General features: G+C 41.3%; 1 protein-coding gene across 3 annotated transcripts in view; it reads left to right on the forward strand.

The window, feature by feature from the left end:
• LOC135492178 (scoloptoxin SSD14-like) overlaps window positions 1-21,040 on the forward strand; it is a 309,652-nt gene that overhangs the window by 266,964 nt on the left and 21,648 nt on the right. For all 3 annotated transcript variants that reach the window (XM_064778427.1, XM_064778429.1, XM_064778428.1), the window contains one exon: window positions 3,864-3,977. In XM_064778427.1, the coding sequence (XP_064634497.1) occupies window positions 3,864-3,977 (114 nt within the window). The remainder of the gene's footprint in view (window positions 1-3,863; window positions 3,978-21,040) is intronic.

Raw genomic sequence — 21,040 nt, forward strand, 5'->3', positions numbered from 1 at the left:
GAAATGTCCAGGTTTTGGGCTGGGTCTGCCAGTGGAGATGATACCTCACACTCGAATGCTACTGCAGGAACTGTTGGTAGAGCTCGATCCGATATCAGCGTGCTTGTGCTGGGCAATGCACTCAGCCTGTGCTGCTGAGCCTGCAGCTGCAGATGGCAGTGATCTTTGTTGATGTTCACCTGCCCCGCTAGTTTCCTCCTTCGCATCAGAAAGGACTTGCGAACACAAGTAGAAACGCAAAAGCGTTAACCTCGTTTTCCCATAGTGTTCCTTGACAGTGAGATCAGAATCTACATCGTTATGTTGAAAATCTTTCAAACTGAATTTAAACTTTCCAAGTTCACCCTTGCTCTATACTCCATCAGGAAAAAACAGAGCCTTTGCGACAATCAGCAAGTCCTCAGCTTTGAAGTCCATATCTACATTGAGTGACCGGTCCCCCCACCCTGGTTAGTGCGCACTTGTTTGTACTCGAGCGTGCTCTTTGCTTGTTCCGTCACCATAAGCCAACCAAGTTCGATCCGCCTTGTCTGTATCCAGGATGTAGCGGAACACTGATTCTTGTCATCTTCCATGTCGTCATTCAAATTGTTCAGATTCGTCTTCGACCGAATGCGCCGTTCAAGCCTAGCAAGCAATGACGATTTTCTTTTTTTGCTGGTGTGTTTCTCTCTGCCCTGTCGTTGTTAACAAAAGTTCCTCAGGGCCAATCTGTCACCATATCGTGTTACGTACTTGGAGAGTTGGTCCTCACTCATCAGTGGAATGACATGCTCGTCAATCTGCAAAACACAGCGATGCAATCCATAAAACATTTTTGTGTAACTTTGAATTGGGAACAATGAGACTAACATTGATCCATCGTCCATGACTTTGGTTAGACTCTGAACCCAGTCTCTTTTGGACTGCGGCATCTCTCATCGTCATCCCTGAGACTGGGAAATTGTATAGGATTGACTGCAGTATAGCCAAATGACAACCACAACGATGCCTCGGCACTTTGCCAACCAATCAGATGTTATCACACTTTTCCGCCCCGTCAGTGGACTTGACATAAATTTATGCATCATGCAATAGACAGTATGACACCAGTTGCTGTTGAAAGCGATAGATCAAATGATACTTACGCCATCATCTCTTAGCCGCTCGAAAGTTTCTTTATCTAATCTCTACTTGCAAGACATTCCTTTACAGCATCCATCGTGCGACTTTTGCACCTGCAGTTAAAGAAGGTGACAGTTCTGAATGTATGGAATGTGGGCAATTAAATGCTGTGTAATGAAGTTTTGCCGGTTCTTCTTACCAGGCCGGTAGTTGGCAATGGCAATAGCAATAGCAATGTACCAAACGAATCTCAAATATGGAAGTCGGATAAGCTGCAGTCCATCTTCGAGACATCCATCAGTGCACTACAGGTAATTTCACGATTTAAGATAAATTGATGGATTCTACCATGTACCATCCTGAGAAAATTAGATAGCATTACTTCTCTTCCATGATTTACCTAGGGTCTTAGGGATGCGGCACAGCTCCTACAGTATTTTTCATCACTTTCCGGCTTTTAGGACGTGGCTCTCTTGGGACAAGTAAGTCCTGTTCAACAGTACTGCATAGTATTGTATTGTAGGTATGGGGCAGCTTCCTAGATAATGACTCATCAGTATTGTAGGCGGACTCCGTCCAGAAATTATGGAATGTCCCTTGTCAAATCAATTGAAACTCAAGGATACTCAATACATATTTTAAGTACAGTACTCAAAGTCTGTCAACATGAATTGTTTATGAACAAAATATATGACGAGACGTGGGGACAGCACACTGGAGCACCCTGTTAGCACAGACATGAGGAGGCTACACATAAATGTTTTAAATTGTTTATTAATTCAAATCATCAAATTCAACAAAATAAATCCCAGGAGTGACGTCATTTGAATTGTGTTAATGATCCAAAGAATAATGATGAATTGTCACCATCAATAAACCCCTGTTTTATAGCATTTGATATACTAAGTAACACATTGTCATTGCCTAATGCCAATTGCCAAATGCCACATGCCAGGTATTGAACTAACCCTTCGTTGACAATTACGGGCTTAGTTGATTGGGCATACAATTCACATGAAGCTCAGGCAGGCGCCATATATGTTGACCAAACACTCGTCAAGTTCGGCAGTTCAGAGGACGGGTAGGACGGGTAGGCCTATAGGCCTACAACCAAGTGGCGGTCGGCGACAGCGTAGGGAGTAAGGGAGTTAAGCGGGCAACAGGCCTCGTCCCAAATAAATGTTGAGGGCATCACATAGGTGAAAGAATCACTTTAACAGCTCAACAGATTCTGTATCACTGTCAGTTGCATTCATTGATACCGAAGCCAGTACAGCTTCCAATGCATACAATGTATATGTATATATATATATGTATATATATATATATATAGTTAACGCCCAGTTACACTGAGGCAACCGTAGCCTCAGACTACACCAGCATGTTTACCTCTATACGTGGTTGGCCTATATAATATCTGAGCTCTGATGATTGCATCATGAGGTATGACTCTCCATGATAGCATTTGGACCCAACTACGGTCTGCAAAACGTAGAGAAGAGATTCAGATAAGTGAAATACTTGCCTGAATTATGAACTCTTACAACTCAAGCGCAGCAACACATGTCGTTATAAACATGGCTGTGATTGGATAAAAAATAGTCGCAGTGCGAGTTTGCAAAGTCGAAGTGCATGTTTGAAAAGTTGCAGTGCGAGTTTGAAAAGTCGCAGTGCGTGTTTGAAAAGTCGCAGTACGAGTTTAAAAAGTCGCATTGTGAGTTTAAAAAGTCGCATTGTGAGTTTAAAAAGTCGCAGTGCGTGTCTAAAAAGTCGCAGTGCGAGTTTGTTATTTTTTTCACAATGTCCCCTCCGGGCGACCGTACGTTTTTGATTGTGTAATCATCCAATAAATATCCTAAATTCTATCTGTGAATTATGAGAGGCATACATTTACATTGTTAGAACGCATGGGCGGTTGGTCTAAAAAGTAGATAGTGTATGATTAGGGGAGCATCCATCCTGACCTGAGATCAGGCTTGATGCTGTTTGAAATATCAAGAGGCAGAGTATATTGCAAACAACTGGAGCCAGGATGTCAGGGGAGAGACCTTGTCCTTCTCAAAAGCCTGTGGGCAGTATGACTTTGAGATAACTCTTCTTGAGACTTGACTGGTCTAGTTTTTCTGGGCAGCAATTCGTAATGCATTGCGGAGGCATTATGTTTTACCGATGTCCATTCGTCCCATCCGTGCGTCGGGCCGTCTGTGCATCCATTAGCCGTCTGTAAACTTTTCGTTTCCGCTCATTTTAACGAGAACGCTTTGAGTAATAACCATGTAACTTTTTATGTGGGTAGAAAAAGATAACGTGTACAGCGGGCATTACAGACCAGCAACTCTTTCACTATGTCAACTAAACCCAGTCAGCTATGACAACAGCTGCCCGGGGTTGTCTGAAAAACACTTCACTTTCCTAATACACCAACTCAATGTGCTCACGGGGGCATATGCCACGCCCTGCATTGCTCTTGTTTTCGCATCCAAATGCCTCCGATGGGGTTGCTTTTTGCCACGTTGCACTCGTATATAGTTTGACAAAATATGGGGTGAGGGCCAGGCCCTTGGGCCTCTTGTTCTTAATTCTGTGGTAATCGCACATACCTTTTGTGATAAATGTTAATTGTTTTCATGGCATGTCTGAAGGATCTGTGCATAGGGTATATCATACATGTCATAGGTTATACAATGTATATGTTGTTAATAATAAGTCAACAGTTAGAGTGTCCATTTCAATTGACTCGTTTTCCTTTTCTCAACTAGGTAGCATTACGAGTCCTCTATTTTAACGAGACACTGATGGAAGCAACCAATGCACTCCGGATACATCATCAATGGATACCAAACACAATAGTGTATGAGAACAAATTTGATCAGGTAAGACGCATTGTCGCCATTAGGAGAACCTCAATCGGATGTGTTCTTAAACGAAAAAATAACTTGATATTTTTCACAAGCAGATTCATATAGTGCGCCTCAGTGTAGACCATTACGTTTACAGCCCATTGCAGATAAAACCATTCATACAGCTCTATAACGCCTTTTGGAGCGGTACGAATTATCAAGATTTTGTCTTATAATCATCAGACAAGCAAATCAGTTGAGGGATCGTCCAGTCACGAAAGAACGGAAATGGCTAGGGGCCATTGTGCACACCGTATAGATATTTGGTGGTTAGGAATTCATCCTGGTTAAGAAACATGCTACATGTATAGTATATAGGTCAAACCAAAGTCGGTATGACATGTGATGTATCGTTGCTTGGAGTACCTACCATGAAAATATCTTCGAAAACAAGTCATTAATAAGTGAGATAATGCAGGTTTTACCTTTTTTGGCTGACCTCGTGTGGGGAAGCCTTTGCGATCACGTGGCATCCATTGTGCGTCGGCATGCATTGTCCATCGGCATCCATTAGCAGGGCACGTTCTCTAACCGCTAAAGCTACTGACCTGAAAGTTGGTATAAATGTCCCACTTGGTGAAATCTCCTCACATACTAATTTTCGGTCTTATCCCATTCTGTGTCTGGTGACTAGAGGGCACAATGTGAAACAGAAAGACTGCGATAACTCCTGTGATAATGGTCGAGCTCGCTGAAATTATTATGGTAGGTACCCCTAGTAAGGGTAAATCACATAACAAACAAGCTTTTTATTTGACTTACTTTTCAAGGTCACAAAGGTCAAAGTTCGCTAAATCACCGAAAGGTGGCACGTTTTGTTTGTAGTTGAACTAGAAAGTTCTAAACTAGTGTGGATATGTATCTAAGGACCCTCTATTCTACCCGAAAAAAATTGGCCTGCTTGGACATCTTTTCTCGGAGATAGGCGGCTTTTTGGCTCACCGTAGGGGAGCCTATACAACACCGCAGCGTCCGTCGTCTGTCGTCCGTCGTATCCTATTTCTAAAACAGTGACATGTTCTTAACCCCCAGGGCTGTGAACTTGAAACTTTGTACACGTGACCCCTATGTCAGATGACCTCTGACACTGAATTTCAGTCCGCTCCGATCCTCAAGTTGGCCACCAGGGGGCCAAACGTGGAAACGTAAGAAGTGTGTCATCTCACTTGTTAATGATGCGTTTTCAATAAAAATTTTATGGTAGGTACTCCTGGCAAGGATACATCACATATCATACGGGTTTTTGATTTGCCGTTCTTTTCAAGGTCACAGAGGTCAAATGGCGTAAGTTGGCCGTTAGGCTGTAACTATGGCACGTTTCTTAAAGACCGACCATAATATGGTCCCAAACACCGGGTGGAAACCAATTACCTATGCCAAGCCCACATGCTACAGCAGGCGGCTTGTCTGAGCAACAGCCAGATGAGGTTAATTAGATTTGACACTGAAGTGTGATAAAGGGTAAACAATCTCAATAGGTTGTAAGTTCAGCATACTTCGGTGATTTACCAAAATTATATTCAAGAACTTTGGTCTATTCTGATTCCCAATTTTATATGGTTTGATCATTTTATTCATTATAAAAGGTTTTAAAGAAAATGGGAATAATATTTTATTGGATCATATTCTCATCATCGAACTATAATACTCTTTATACGCTAAGACATTTTGTGAACAGTGTTTCAGTGAAGCCAAAGTCTTGGATTTTAAAAAGTGCCTAAGTAGTTTATAGCTACTTCTTGCATTGCTGGATTATAAATCCACTATGGATAATTGTTGTAAAATCAATCAATTCAATGTAGAAGGTAACCGATACAATTTACATGAACACTTTTCTAACCTTCTCATTTCAATTTCTTATAGTATTTCACAAAAATGCACAAAATATGATTTATCCAATGAATAAATCAATGCCCTACCATGAATTCTCCCTTACTCAAGAATTATATTCCCCGGAGAAATCACTCACATCAGTTCACTAATTGATGCCGACATTTTATCTGGCCAACTCAAGTGCCAACCGTGATGACCTAATAACCTAGCTTTTGATGTTTCCTGGGCAGCCAGCAACATGGTGAAATCACTTCTCATTCGTCCTCCTAACTCCGCCTCCAACTGCCAATCACATTTAAAATTTTGAAGGAACCCCTAAATGTTCAATTTACTTGCTATTGGCTGAGATTTAGGGCTCAAGCTTTGGTACAGTGGTGTATTCATAGACTTGACTGACACTTTACAGGAGTTTCTATAACCACGTGACAAATTTATGTGGGATAATTTGATTGAGACCGTTGGAGGTCTGGGAGCAATACTAACAGTTGGAAAACTGGGGTGGTGACAGGTGATCTGCCTTTTATACCCAGGGTCGGTCTTTAACTGCAATGACCATTCTCAAATTTGGTACACATGTAACCAATAGTCAGGTGATCTTAGGGATCGAAATTGGGTCCGATCTGATTCACCGTTTGGCCACTAGGGGGCCAAACTTGAAAATCTTAAATATGTGATTATTCCTTTAATACGTGCCCTATTGCAACCAATTTGATATCATGGGTACAATTAACGACAATACAGTATATGTCACATGGATTTGTGGTTTGACCTACTTTTCAAGGTCAGAGAGGTCAAATGGCTTATGTTGGCCATTAGGCACGTTTCTTAACCGCAGTGACCGTTGATCTCAAATCTGGTACACATGTAACCAATAGTCAGGTGATCTCAGGGACTGAAGTTGGGTCCGATCTGATTCACCGTTTGGCCACCTGGGGGCCAAACATGAAAACCTTAAAATGTGATTATTCTTTAACTACTTGTCGGGTTGCCACCAAATTGATATCATGGGTACATCTAACCACGACACAGTATATGTCACATGGATTTATATTTGACGTACTTTTCAAGGTCAATGAGGTCAGATGGTGCAAGTTGGCCGATGGGCTGCAATTACGGCATGATTCTTAACCACAATGACCATTGATCCCAAATTTGATACACATGTACCCTATGGTCAGTGATCTGAGGTGTCGAAGTTCGATCCGATCTGATTCACCATTTGGCCACTAGGGGGCCAAGTCCGAAAACCTTAGAAATGTGATTTTTTTTTCCTTAACTATGGTACTTGCCTGATTGCCACCAATTTGATATCATAGGTACATTTAGCGACTACAGTATGTGTGTCTCATGGATTCAAGGTCACAGAGGTCAAATAGCTTAAGTTGACCATTAGGCTCATGGTCTTATGATCTATGTGAAAAATCATATAAGAATAATGGAGAAACGATTCATTACCAGCAATGACTTTGAATCTATATCTCTTTGCATCCATCCAAATGACTCTAACACAGTGCAACAAGTTGCACATTTCAAAACCTGGTCTATAGACTACAAGAGTGCCTCTCAACATGAACCAACCGAAAGATACCTCATCATGGGCGATTTCAACATGAAGCCAATAGCCAATACTGAAAACTACAATGCAAAATTAGAAACCTACATGCTTCAAGGATTTAATTTCACACAGCACATGACTAAAAACACAACAGATTTTGACCAAAGTTAGACCTAGTCTTTACCAATACTGCTTTATCACATAATATTGAACTAGTCGATGTCATCGACAATTATTAGTCAGATCATAAACTAATATATACCGCCCAATCCTACTACTAGCCACTCAATATACATGTATGAGTACGCCTAGCTACTAAGCTACATATCACCTATTCATGTATCATACATAATTTACAGTGCGCAACATTGCTTTCAACTACAGTGAGCACAATGGCCCCTGGCCGTTTCATTTAATTTTTTAGCTCAGCTGACAAGCTGAGCTATTCATATGAGTAAATGGTAGAATGAATGTCCGTCTGTCTGTCTGTCTGAGGGTCTGTCTGTCTGTCCGTTAAACAGGCACGTTTCAAAACTATGGCGGATAGGCGATATATTTTCCCTCTGAGGCGTTGAGACCCTTCAGGACTCCTGAATAGACCAAATGTGGGTCCGGCAGGATGAGCGGTTTGGCCACTAGGTGGCACCGAGCGAAATTTTCCAAAAACTTTTCCAGCAGCTGATTTCTCCTAATTCTTTAAGGGGATCATGAATCAAATTTAATCTTATAGAGCAAAGCTTTCTCTTTCATTATCAATAGGTGTGGTTCATGAATTTTTCACCAGGTGGTGTTACTGGCGCAATTTAGTGAGCACCCCCCAAGAAGAGCATTTTAAATTTCGCGCGAGTTATCCCACGTGCAATCACACGTGCAGCGAACGTCACGTCTCGGAGTCTGCGCAGTTCAGACGTAAGGAGACCATGCTATGGAATAGATCGCGTTCTGTCAATTCAGAGGTAAGTTCTCATTAAATTCACAATTTCATAGGCGATAATATTTGGCTGCTTGTGTTATTGCATGTTGATGACATTAGGGAAGGCTTGGATTGTTTAATTGGATGTGATTAATTTGAAATAGTTCGTCGACGATCGTTAAAAAACGATCTGCGAAATGCAGCTTGGTCTGAGAAACGATGTCAAAGTCCGGCTTTAAATCATGGATTACTCAACAAATAACTCTTGTCACATAGCAGAACTAATGTGAATAAACAAGACAATAATAAACATCGTTCTGATATCATCGGGTAAGGTTGCCAATGTACATAAACAGTGTAATTGAGGATCGACTCCGGCGATTTGAAATGTCAACAAACAATAAATGCGATAGCTGATACACACTGACACATGCACACTGTACATAGCACAATGCTTCAAACGGGGCCGATTCATCACTCTTATCACAATGTATTCCCAATCATATCAATGAACTTCCTTGATCATTCGGCCCTAGCGCCTTATCAGTTGTTGTTGGCCTTGTATTTGATATAAAACTTGGCTAGCTTAGCTATCTATCAAAATTAAAATGTTATCTCCTCATCATGTTTTGCAGGATAGGAATGATTTGCAGCTGCATTTGAACATATTTGGTGACCACATCACAGATGACCAAGAGAGAGGATCGAGCTATGACTTTGCACATTCCATCGACTTCGGTGTTCACCAGTGCAATCATCAGAAGAGCCAGTCAATTCTAGTATTCAAGTATTTCATTCTGTAATACTGACCTCAAAATTGACTAAATAAAGAAAACCGCATGTGGCAGTTGGTTAAAAAAATCAAGTCTATCTGTTTAAAGTTTTTACTTGCTATCAAAATTTCAATGGTGGCATTCTGCTAAGGTTTGTTAAGAGTTTCACTTGACTTAAGCAGGGTGTACACTCGTAAAATATTAGCAACATTTTACCAACATTTTACCAACATTTTTACAACAATTTTGCAACAAGCCCTTCAAGGCCCTGTGTTCACTAGCAACAAAATTGCAACAAGTTAGCAACATTTTTACAACATGTTGGTAAATTGTTGCAAACTTTTTAGTGGGAACAAAGGGAAATAGGTATTTTGGAGGGAAAATGGATGGTTCCAAGGAGAGAAGATGTGTTTTGAGTGCTTCTGCAGCAATTTTAGCTGTCATTGTTGAGAGACGGAAGAGGCGGCGAAATAACCAAAGAGAATATGGACCAGGCCCTGGATCAAAATGAGGGTGGATCATGGGGCATACCACTGCCTGTTAAAGGAGTTGCGGCTGACTGACAAGCCGTCATACAAAAACTTCCTGCGAATGGATGAAACTTCTAGAAAAGGTTTCATCACCCTACGAAGCAAGACACTCACTTGAGAGTTGCTATACCTGCTTCTTGTTCAAGTCACATGAACTCAGGTAGATCACATGACGCAAATCCTATTTCTGATTGGCTGAAGAGTTTGCAACATTTTTACAACATGCAACAAAGAATTGCATTGCATTTAATTTGCAACAATTTTACAACAATTTTACAACATGTTGTAAGACGCGTTTTGCTCTGTACACACTACGCAACATTTTGGCAACATTTGTTGCAACTGGAAATGTTGTAAAAATGTTGATAATATTTTACTATTGTACACAGGCCTTTAGGCAATAATAGAGTTGGGTAGAGCATTTTGTTAATGTTACCCTTTTAGTTAGGGAAACTGGTGCCTTCTGCATTAGGTGGACCCCACTTACTCATCTGTCAGACCAGTCTCACACGTCGGCAGTAGAGTTTAAGGTCCAGTCTGGGAGATTTACCCATTTCTACCCAGCCAAAAGCAGGTGATTGGGCTAGTCTCTCCATGTGATTCAATTCGCATGGATTCTTGTGTCCTGTGCTGAAAGGCTCCCTCCACAAGGGCAGACTACATCCGGTGGCACTAAAGTATGGAAGAAAGACAGAAGACGACCAATTTGTGAAAAGGATCATCATCATCAACATCATGGTAACAGCTGAGGATGAATCATGTTGATGTGTGTAGAATTGATGGTCCAATATAGGTTAGGTTATCTGTTTGCGCACACATTGCAAGGGTGGAGCTTGCTTGAAGTAGATTGCGCCAGTCTACCGTAATTCACTGTTGCACATCCAGAAGCTAATATCCTTAGGCTTTGAGTCCTTAGTTTAGTAGAGTTTGACGAGTAATGTAATATATACGAACAACGCAGCAACAACTCAGCTGAGCGCCAGGCCCTTGGGCCTCTTGTTGTGATCTCAACCCCGAGACTTCAAATGAATCCAATGTTTGAAATTTTGAAAAGGATTGGATGAGAAGATGAAGAGAAAAATAAAATAAAATAAGTACTGATTTGCACCACATGGTGGCGCTAGTGGCCAATGAATGATTGTGTAATTTGAATTTGAATTCCCGCTACCGCCAGATGACATTACTTCCTGTGCGCATGTCACGGATGGGATCCCTGCGCATACATGTGATTGAATCATTTTAACATGGCTGCCCATTTAGAATATTTTTCCTGGAAAGGACAGATTTATAAAATCCATAAAAATCTTCAAGATGCAGATAAAAATATCAAAAGCTGATTTTATTCAACATCAAAGGGGAGTCAATAAAGCTTTCTGGTATGGCAAGCTAAAGTGGAAATAATCCAGCCCTGGGAAAATACTCGTAACATTCAAGAAGTGCATGCAACATTTAAAAAATTATATGCAACAATTCGAAAATTACATCAACAATTTCAAAACCACATGAAACCCGTGACAAATACATAGCAACAATTTTTTTCATCCAAAATTTTTTTCCTTCAGCATTTTTTTTCCTTCAAAATCTTTTTCTTCCAACATTTTTTCCTTCAACATTTTCTTGGTTCAACATTTTCGTGACCAAGCTACAGTCACATGACCTCATAACTGAGGATATCAGCATTTTGACAGCTGCTGGCAGGAAAACGACAAACTAAAAGGGACAAAGATTGTTTGATTCACCAGGTATGTTTGTTTTCTTTAATATTTAGATCATTGCTGTGTTCATGATGGGAACCAGGTTGTATCTGTTACAGACCAGTTTCTGTTGATTCGGCTGATTCCGTCGATTCCGTTTAATCGACATGGCCCTCGTATGGTGATCAAGATGGCTGCTTGCTGAGTCTGGATTCTGTTCTACATAGGATAACTAATATTGCTCCAAAAGTCTCACCAGGTCACGGTTATTGCTGGGCGATGTTGGATAGTTCGTCTTGGGTTTACCCACAAATAAATAGCATCTGTTGTTTTTAATGTGTGGCATGATGATTGAGCAGAATTTGCTCTGTCTTCCGAATCTGACAAGACAAAATGACAGCTTATCACTCCGACGGTATAGGCCTGGAATTTTGCACAAGTACTCAGAAAATATTGAATGAATTCAGTGAAAGGCAGCTCAGAATCGGGGTTCTAATTCATCGATCTGAAGCAAAAGAATGGTCAGGGTTGGGGCGAGAACTCTAAATTTTGATGTTGACTCTGTTCGAAAATAGGTCATCGTTCTTTTGAAATGTACATGCATCATTGATGTTTACAAATGTACATGCCTTGGATTGTCAATGTGTTGAAAATAGAATTCTACCCCTAACCAAAACCATTCTGTTTGCCCTAGGTGCCCTAGGTGCCCTATATTTATCAGTGATAGAGGTCCTTACACACCAGGTGGAGGAAGCCACTGCTGGCCACAGCTAAGCCTATATTGGGGTTTGTTTAGGCCAGCAGTGGCTTTCTCTGCCTGGTGTAAAGGGGTCTATTCAGAGTATCAACTGATCTCAAAATCCCCCCCTTTCCCCAAAATATTTTCCAAATTTTTGGTCGCCTGACATGAAATAGGAAAACCGACCAAGAAAGCAGTAGGCTTATTCATGTGTTCAATTCTATGCTTCGCCCCAGCTTTAGTAGTTGTTTGGCGAAATGGCGGAATTCTGTCAGTCAGCTTAGCGTATTCAGACCTGAACCTTTCGTCATAATGTGTGCTTTAAACACATGTTATCATGTTTTACAGGGATGATCGCCAGCTGCTCCATGCCAAAGTGACTACATAACAAATTTTGTGGACTGCAGCATCTATACTATAATGCGCGTTGTGGCCGCTATTTAGGAGGTAATTTTTGTTTCAAAATTGGGCCTTGGAAATGGGTAGAATTCTTGCAACCTTTGGCTTCGTAGGTCTGGATCATATGTAAGAGTGTCACTAAGGGTGTCATACGTCGAATATCTTCGTGGTTTTAGAATAAATAACAACTTGTCAGAGAGCACGTCGACTGGAGAGCTCCGCTCATTCTCAAAAGCATACACAAACTTCACGCATATTCCCCCTGCCACATCAGTATTAGCTTCCAGCACGTATGTAGTGCTATACAACCTGGTCCATGGTGCAGGGTATTAGCAGGGAGATTAATGATTAGCCTGTTCTATTTTAGTTCTATTCGAGAAACACTGACCTGAGTGATAAGGCAAATTCTGCAGAGTGGCCTACCGGAACATGCAGTCAGGGTATCAATAAACAGTTATGCCAGGATGGACAAAATATGTACAGTGGCCAGCGCTTGCTCTTTGTTTTATTCTTTACTGACTGATGTTGTCAGTTTGAATTGCGTTCTGCATCTCTCCATGCGCCTGGCTTTGGTCCGACAGTGGCATTGGGTACGGGAGTGGGTAGGTGATATGCCTAATATGTGAGTGTCTTATTTGGAACAGGACCTGCTATCACTGGTCTCAATGCATTGTGCAAAATAGCGTACTCCAATCAATCTATTGGGGGTTGCATGTAGATAGCAGCAATAAGTCCCTAAATGCAGTTAATTTCGTGTTTAACCTTTAATAAAACTTCAGTAACGTTAGAAATTTAATGTAGCTCAATCATCGTGCCCATTTAACTAATGTATATTACATTTCAACTTTGCCCGCTCCATGGGTATATGCTAGTCATTTAAATGGAGGTAAATTAAGGAGCACACAAACAACATGGTTCCCTTTTGCCGAGTCACTTTATTCTCTAAACTAGTTACAGTTGGTTCAAATATATTAGTTTTGGCCCTATTTTAATCTGCAACATTCTCCCCCTATTGGAGAATCCAATACCTGTAACTATTATACTTATGCATTTATGGCACTTCTTAAAAGGATAATATCAAATTATGAATTACTGGACTTAACTGAATTAACACTTAACTAAACTTATATGACTTAACAGTATCATTGTCTATTGCAATGTCATCCGGACTTATACAGTATATCATTACCGAACTTATTCTTTTTTTACTCTAACCTATACAACTTTACTTTGACTATTGTTGGGAGAGCAATGTTTTACTTCACTTACACTTCTTACTATACCATTACACATGGTTTTATTTTACTTCTGTATCACATAACTTTTAACAGATTCGATGAAGTCTACATAGTTCTTCTGTTCATCAGTCAAAGATAGTGTACAATTTTCTAATGTTACACACACTTCTTATACTACAATGGGACTAAATATTTCTTAAAGCACTGTAGTGTACTAATTTTTATCTACTGTTTTACAACTTTTCCCAGATTCCACACACATAAACACATGACATCATCTTTTTCACAAGACAGTGTAAACCAATTTGAACAGTCTAGAAAACCTGTATTTTTTTGCTTTTGTATCTATTGCACCAATCGAACTAAATTAAACAAATTTCATCGTATATCTTAACCCGATTCCTAATTCTACAGTCATGAACAAGTCTTTATCACAGATTTACAATCACAGTGAATTTGGGAGTGTCTCAAAACACATCTTTAGAGTGAATGTCTCATGTCTACAAATCTACTTTCTTTTTGGGTTTTATCACTCTTCCAAAGCGTGTTTTCACCACCTTGTCTCTTGGTTTGTTACTGGCATTCTGAGTACTCTGTGTAACTGTTGTGGTGTCAGTTTTTCCTGCCTGATCCTCACCTAGATTTTGTTGAACTGATTGAACAGTCTTGTTTTGAACTACTGCTGATGGGTAGTGTTTTTACTGTCTCTTGTTCAGCTTGTACTTCAAGATCATGCAGTCTTTGAACTGACCTCACAACAGTACCACCTTTGGTTTTCAACTCCACACTTCTGACCAAACCATCTCTTCCTTGAAAGAGTTTAGTGACCACTCCAAGAGGCCACTGCATCCTAGGAGTGTTGTCTTCTCGAATCAGAACCATATGACCTATGTCTAAACCACCTTTGGCCTGTTTGTTGACAGTCGGTGGGAGATTGCGCATGTAGTCTTTGGTCCAAACTGACCAAAACAGATCAATTTGTGTCTGACGTATCAGCTGACTTTCATTGAAAATTTCCTGAGAGATGACCCTTTCATCCTCAGACACAGCAGTTTGGTAACTGGTGTGTTTGCCCACCAGAAAATGAGAGGGAGTCAGTGGTCCAATACTATCAACTTGATCACCCACAAATGTCAGAGGTCTGTCATTCATACATGCCTCAATCTCACATAAACTGGTTTCTAACTCTGTCCTGGTGATACATCGGTTCCCAACTGTTTTTCTCAGTGCACCTTTTACAGATCGGACGAGTCGCTCCCACCATCCTCCCCACTAGGGTGAACGAGGGACAATGTACCTCCACTTGATACCACTGGAACCTGACAATTTGGCTAACATTTTCTCAGTGGCTTTGAAGGTTTTTGCATTGTCTGAGTAGAGGATAGTGGGACATCCGCGTCGAGACATGAATCTTCTTAAAGCTGACACACAGTCATCACAACTCAACAATTCTGTGAGTTCAAGATGTATCACTCTAACCACCGCACAGGTAAATAACAGTATATAAAACTCGTGACCAGGAAAGTCAAGATAATACACCGGCCCAGACTGGATTTAACTTTAACAATGGTGATGATTTTCCTACAGACTTTCCATGTTTCAGGGCTTTGATCTCAGTATTAGATGTCACACTCTGTACATGTTTCAACAATCCCAGTTTTGCCTTTGCACACTTTTCCAAAGACGGTTTTCCAGAGACATGTTGTTTTCTTTTATTCAAGTTTTGAAGTATACTGTATTCTGAAAACCCAAGCTGTGATTCTAATTGCTTTCTCAAGTGTACTCCATCTCTCCACCTTAAGAACTTCTTCGGGCAACCACACTACAGCTACATTCACAATTGCCATAGTTTCTGGCTGAAGGAACCGTTCCACCTGATCAAACATCACTTTGTCTTGACCCAGTTCTAATGGTTTAGCATGCCAACTAGGTCACGACAACCACTGATTGGAGGAGACCAATTCTCCTGCAAGAACACCTCTAGTCATTACATCAGCTGGGTTCCCTTTACCAGGGCAATATGACCACTGTTCAACATCTGACAGTTCCTGGATTTCAAGAACTCAGTTGGCAACAAACGTCTTCCAACGAGAAGGCTCACCTATAATCCAACCTAACGCTACAGTAGAGTCTGTCCAGTACTAACACATTGTGTCAGATGGGAGTTTCAAGGCTTTCACTACAAAGCTGACCAAATGAGCACACAAGAGGGCACCAAGCAATTCTAGTCTTCAGAGTGAGACCTTTTTTACAGGTGCAACTCTAGCCCTGGATGTGACTAGTGAAACCTCATGGCTACCATCTGAACAGGGAATGCGCAGGTATACTACAGTTCCCTAGCTTTGTTCTGAGGCATCACCAAACCCATGAACCTCAAATTTGACCACTATGACGCACTGCAACTTCTTTCCATGGAAGTCTAACTACATACCTAATATCTTTGAACTCAACTTTTTCATTGAATTGAATTGATTACCGTTTCTGTTCCAGGACTCAACTCTCCATTATCTGTCACACCAATGGACTCTAGATCCCAAAACTTGGAGAGTGTCACATCCGGGATATCTGACAAATTTAGTAAATTTTGACTAACACAGACCATAGCTGTTGACTGACTGGGTGTCTCACTGTGTCCTTATGAGTAAGATCCAGACAATACCCACCCAAAGATGGTGTCTTGAGCAACAAGACCAATAGAAACCTGTAGGAAACCCTGTTTGACAAATTGCCAATACATGTCAAGGCCAATCAAGATGTCAACTGTGACTTTTTCGTCTGAGTTATAGTCATCTGCTATGTTCAACTGACCAAGTGATTTCAATAAGTCACTTGGTACTCTTGGTCGTTCCATGGGTGGACTGATCACTTGCACTTCAACAGCATTGAGTGAACTTGAGATACCGTTATTTGCCTGCATGTTTAAGCTGTGTAGATTGTGTACTTTACTGGCTCATGATGAACTAGCGCCAAAGGCTGCAAAATATGGTTTTGGCTGTTACCCACTTGGGACTGATTTTCTCTACAAAGTTAGAACAAACACAGGAGGTGTCTGACCCTGAATCAAACATCATGGTTGCCTCAGCAGAACCTCTCTCGCCTTTAACTAGGACACAGGCAATCTGGTGAACAGTCCAGACTCCCTCAGTGGAACAGGATACACCCATATGTGATGCCACCTATTTCGTGGAGTGCCAGTCTGTATCTCCAACTTTCTCCTTACTGGATAAGGGGTTTTTCTGAGTAACCCTTCTGCTTGGATCACACAGGAGTTCATTATGTCTATCATTACAAGTTTTACATCGGGCCATACAACCTTTGGCCAAGTGACCTCTTAAAAGACAACGAAAACAGGCTCCACCGTCCATGATCATCTTGTGCCACTCACGAAACGGGATCTTCTTCACATTACAGCATTTTTCAGACGGATGTTTTTTAGAACAAAGACACAGATGTCACTTTCACAACTCCAATTTTCCCCACTGTTATACATTGCTGTGGCAGTTGGTACTCGTTATTTATTGACTTGAATTGAATTTATTTGATGCACATGCACTTGATTGTGCCGGAAAATTTGTATCTTTGAATGTCTCTGCTCTCTCGTGACATTGAATTTCTGTTCTAAGAATTTCCAAGAGACCCATCAATTCACTTTCTTTCCCTGCTCCGTTTCAGGCCAACTCCATCCTGATATCATTTGGCAATCTGGACAAGATGAATTGTGTGAGAAAGAGTCCATACGTGCATCCACTGACACCGAGGGTCGCCAAGTTTCGAACATGCATTTGAATTGTGTCTTGAAGACACCACAGATCTCGTACTGTCTGCTTTTGTGATGGTAAAGTGACATTCAGTAGCGCCTGTATGTGTGAAAAGATCAATCAATCTTTATTTCCGAATCATGCGTTTAAAAGGTTGATGGCTGCAACGTAGTTGTCTTTTGTTGTGCTCAAACCTACAACCACTGCCTTTGCCTCCCCCTCTAGAGAGAGGTTAAATACAATTTCTTCAATCTCAGAGCCCAACTTAGGCCATCTAATTATAGATCGCGCAACGGCTTTCATCCTCACAATCCCAGAATGTTTACGGTGGAGTTCTTGTAGAATAGCGCCATGCAATGCAGGCGGAATGACAATCCGAGTTCCCTAGAGGATACAGTCCTGTTCCACACTCAGTTCATTCCGTCGCTGTGAATATGGCTTTAACTCATCATCACTATTCTCAACCCAGCCTTCCATCAAGTATAATAAGACCTTGCGCAACACCCGATCACTTTTTGTTTCAAAAGCAATATCCATAGAAGTGACGGGCAAGTCTTCCTCCACAGAGTCCATGAGCAGTACTAGCTCTGGATCAGCATGATTAGATATCTCGGACATGGGCAATGGGAGCCTAGATAATGCGTCAGGGTTGGCATTGTTCTTAGAACTGCGAAATTCAATATCGTAGTCCAACGCTGAGAGTATAAGTGACCAGCGCTTGATATGCGATGCTGCCATCAGTGGTGTACCCTTTACTGGAGAGAACAAGCTAAGCAATGGACGATGATCTGTTATCAACGTAAATTTTCGTCCTAGAATGTACTGTCTGAATCTAGTTACACCGAAACTAATCGCAAGCGCCTCCTTTTCAATCTGACTGTAGTTCCTTTCAGCGGAATTTAATCGACGCGTACCATATGCGATTGGTTTCTCTACACCATTGATACGGTGATGTAACACGATGCCGAGTCCGTACGGCGAAGCATCACATGATAGTAACAATGGTTTGCTTGGATCATAATGTACTAATAGAGTGTCACCAGTGAGTCCCTTCTTACTTAGCTCAAATGCTACCTGGCGTCTGGAACGATTGGCGCAGCCCAAGCCGAATTAGTAACAGATTGCCAAATGCCTTCACTTACTAAACGATCTATTTCCCGCTCCACCTTACCTCCCAAACTGAACATTACGGTGCGAGCCTTACAAAACACCGGTTTGGCATCTTCATAAAAATAATAAATAATAAAATTTACATTTATACCCGCAAAATCCAATTCAGAATTGCTCTAATGCGGTCCAAAACAAGTTCGAAAAAGGTGCGTTTTAAGACCCCGTCTGAAGATTTGCTCACTAACTGCATTCTGCAGATCAGGACTGAGGCTATTCCACAGCCTGCATGCTTGGACTGTGAAGCTCCTGCCATTATATGTCCGAAGGCGAAACCTGGGGATCCTGAGAAGACATTTGTCTTCAGACCTCAACGATCGTCCAGGCACATACAATGGCAGGAGTTCTGAGATGTAAGTGGGTGAAAGTCCCTTCAGAGATTTAAAGACTAGTAGAAGAACCTTGAACTGAATTCTCTGGTGAACAGGTAGCCAGTGGAGAGACCTAAGGACTGGGGTGATGTGGTCAAATTTACGTGACCTTGTAACTATGCGTGCAGCAGGATTTTGCACTTTTTGCAACTTATTCACCACCTTATCGTCAATGCCAACAAGCAGACTATTGCAGTAGTCCAACCTCGATATTACTGTTGAGTGAACAAGAAGTTTAGTGGCAGCCTCTGTCAGAAACCTTCGCATGCGCCCAATATTCCTGAGTTGAAATGTTGCACACTGAACCACCCGGTTCTTCGGAAATATCTAGAGTGGCTTGGATGCCGTGTAAGTGACCCAACCCCTCTTTGAATACGTTAGGAAATTCCGATTGCAGCGCATTACGTATCTCGGTTTCCACAGCACCACTTAACTCTGCATCTGAGGTAATACTAGTAGACTTAGACCAATTACATGTTGGTCCATTTTATTTAGTTTTGGCCTCCTGGTGGCCAAGTCGAGACCCAGATCAGACCGAAATTCGGTGTTGGAGGTTACATGACGTTGGGAGTAACGTGTACTAAATTTCAAGTTCATAGCTTTAGCAGTTAATAAACGTGCCATAGTTACACTCAAGCGGCCAATTTACACCATTTGACCTCTGGGACATTGAAAATTAGGTCAAAACAAAAACCCGTATGACATGTGATGTATCATTGCTAGGAGTACCTACCATAAAAGTGTTAGCGAAAACGAGTCGCTTATAAGCGAGGTATCGCACGTAAGCAGTCATGTGTACCAAATTTCAATTTCATAGCTTTAGCACTGAAGAAACGTGCCATAGTTACACTGAAATAGCCAATTTACGCCATTTGACCTCTGCAACCATCAAAATTAGGTCGAATCATAAACCGGTATGATATGGGATGTATCCTGGCTATGAGTACCTACACTACAAATCTTAGTGAAAACAAGTCACTTATAAGCGAGGTATCGCACTTCTTAGTTCTCACTTTTTGCCCCCTGGTGGCCAAGACGAGAATCAGATCAGACCGAAAGTCAGAGTTAGAGGTCACTTGATCTGGGGGGTATGTGTACAAAGTTTCAAGTTCAAAGCCCTAGTGGTTAAGAAACGTGCCACTATTTTTTAAACGGGTTACAGACGCAGCGGTGAGCCGAAAAAGGGTACAGTCCTGGTCATATTAATATCAACACCTACTTCATGCAATATCTCCCAAACTAGTACATCAATTCCAATACGGTTCTCAGGATATTGTCTGCAATTTTGTTTTCTAATTACACATTGTGGCAAGGATGTGAATGCATGAATGCTTCATTATGTAATCGGCCATCTAATAACCCTTACAAAAAAACTTGTTTAGTTGAAACTTTAAAAAAAATATATTTCGCTACAGTGATAAAACACAAAATTTCAAGAATACTGACAAAAAATTATCAAAATCGAACGAGTAATAATGAAGACTGAGCTATTTTTCAACAGTGCCAATTGTGTGGAGGGCCACACAGAGACAGCTGACCATACGTAGGGCCAACAGAGGGTTAGCTCAAGACAACATCATACAGTTATTCTCCAAACTGAAAAATTCTGTGATCGTGAGAATGGTCGTCTCGGTGCTGTGAAAATTTTGAATCATCGTCTTGGTGTCGTTGCTCCTGGGGAAACACTTTCCATTCCAGGGGTGGCCAGGCTTATGAATTCCAAGGTTGATTATCCAGTCATTCTACAGAACCGTCCCGTTATGCATTTCCCATTGGTTTATTAGTGCACAACACCCTTATCACCGTGCCAAGTCATGGCAAAGCACGAGTGAATGTACAGATCACCAATTATTCTAGCAAGGAGATAACTTTACCATAACGATTGGTGGTGGCGGAACTTTTCCTTCAAAGTCTTCTAAAACCTGAGGGTGGTATTCACCCTCAGTAGTATCAGCATGGTTATTAAACGCCAACTCCACCACATGGTGAGGCACACTGATCAAGATTTCATCAAGAAATTCAAGTTCAATGACAGTCTACCGGATGTTTGAAAACTCTGGTAAGGA

Source organism: Lineus longissimus, chromosome 8 (genome assembly GCF_910592395.1).
Source record: "Lineus longissimus chromosome 8, tnLinLong1.2, whole genome shotgun sequence".
Lineage (NCBI taxonomy): Eukaryota > Metazoa > Nemertea > Pilidiophora > Heteronemertea > Lineidae > Lineus > Lineus longissimus.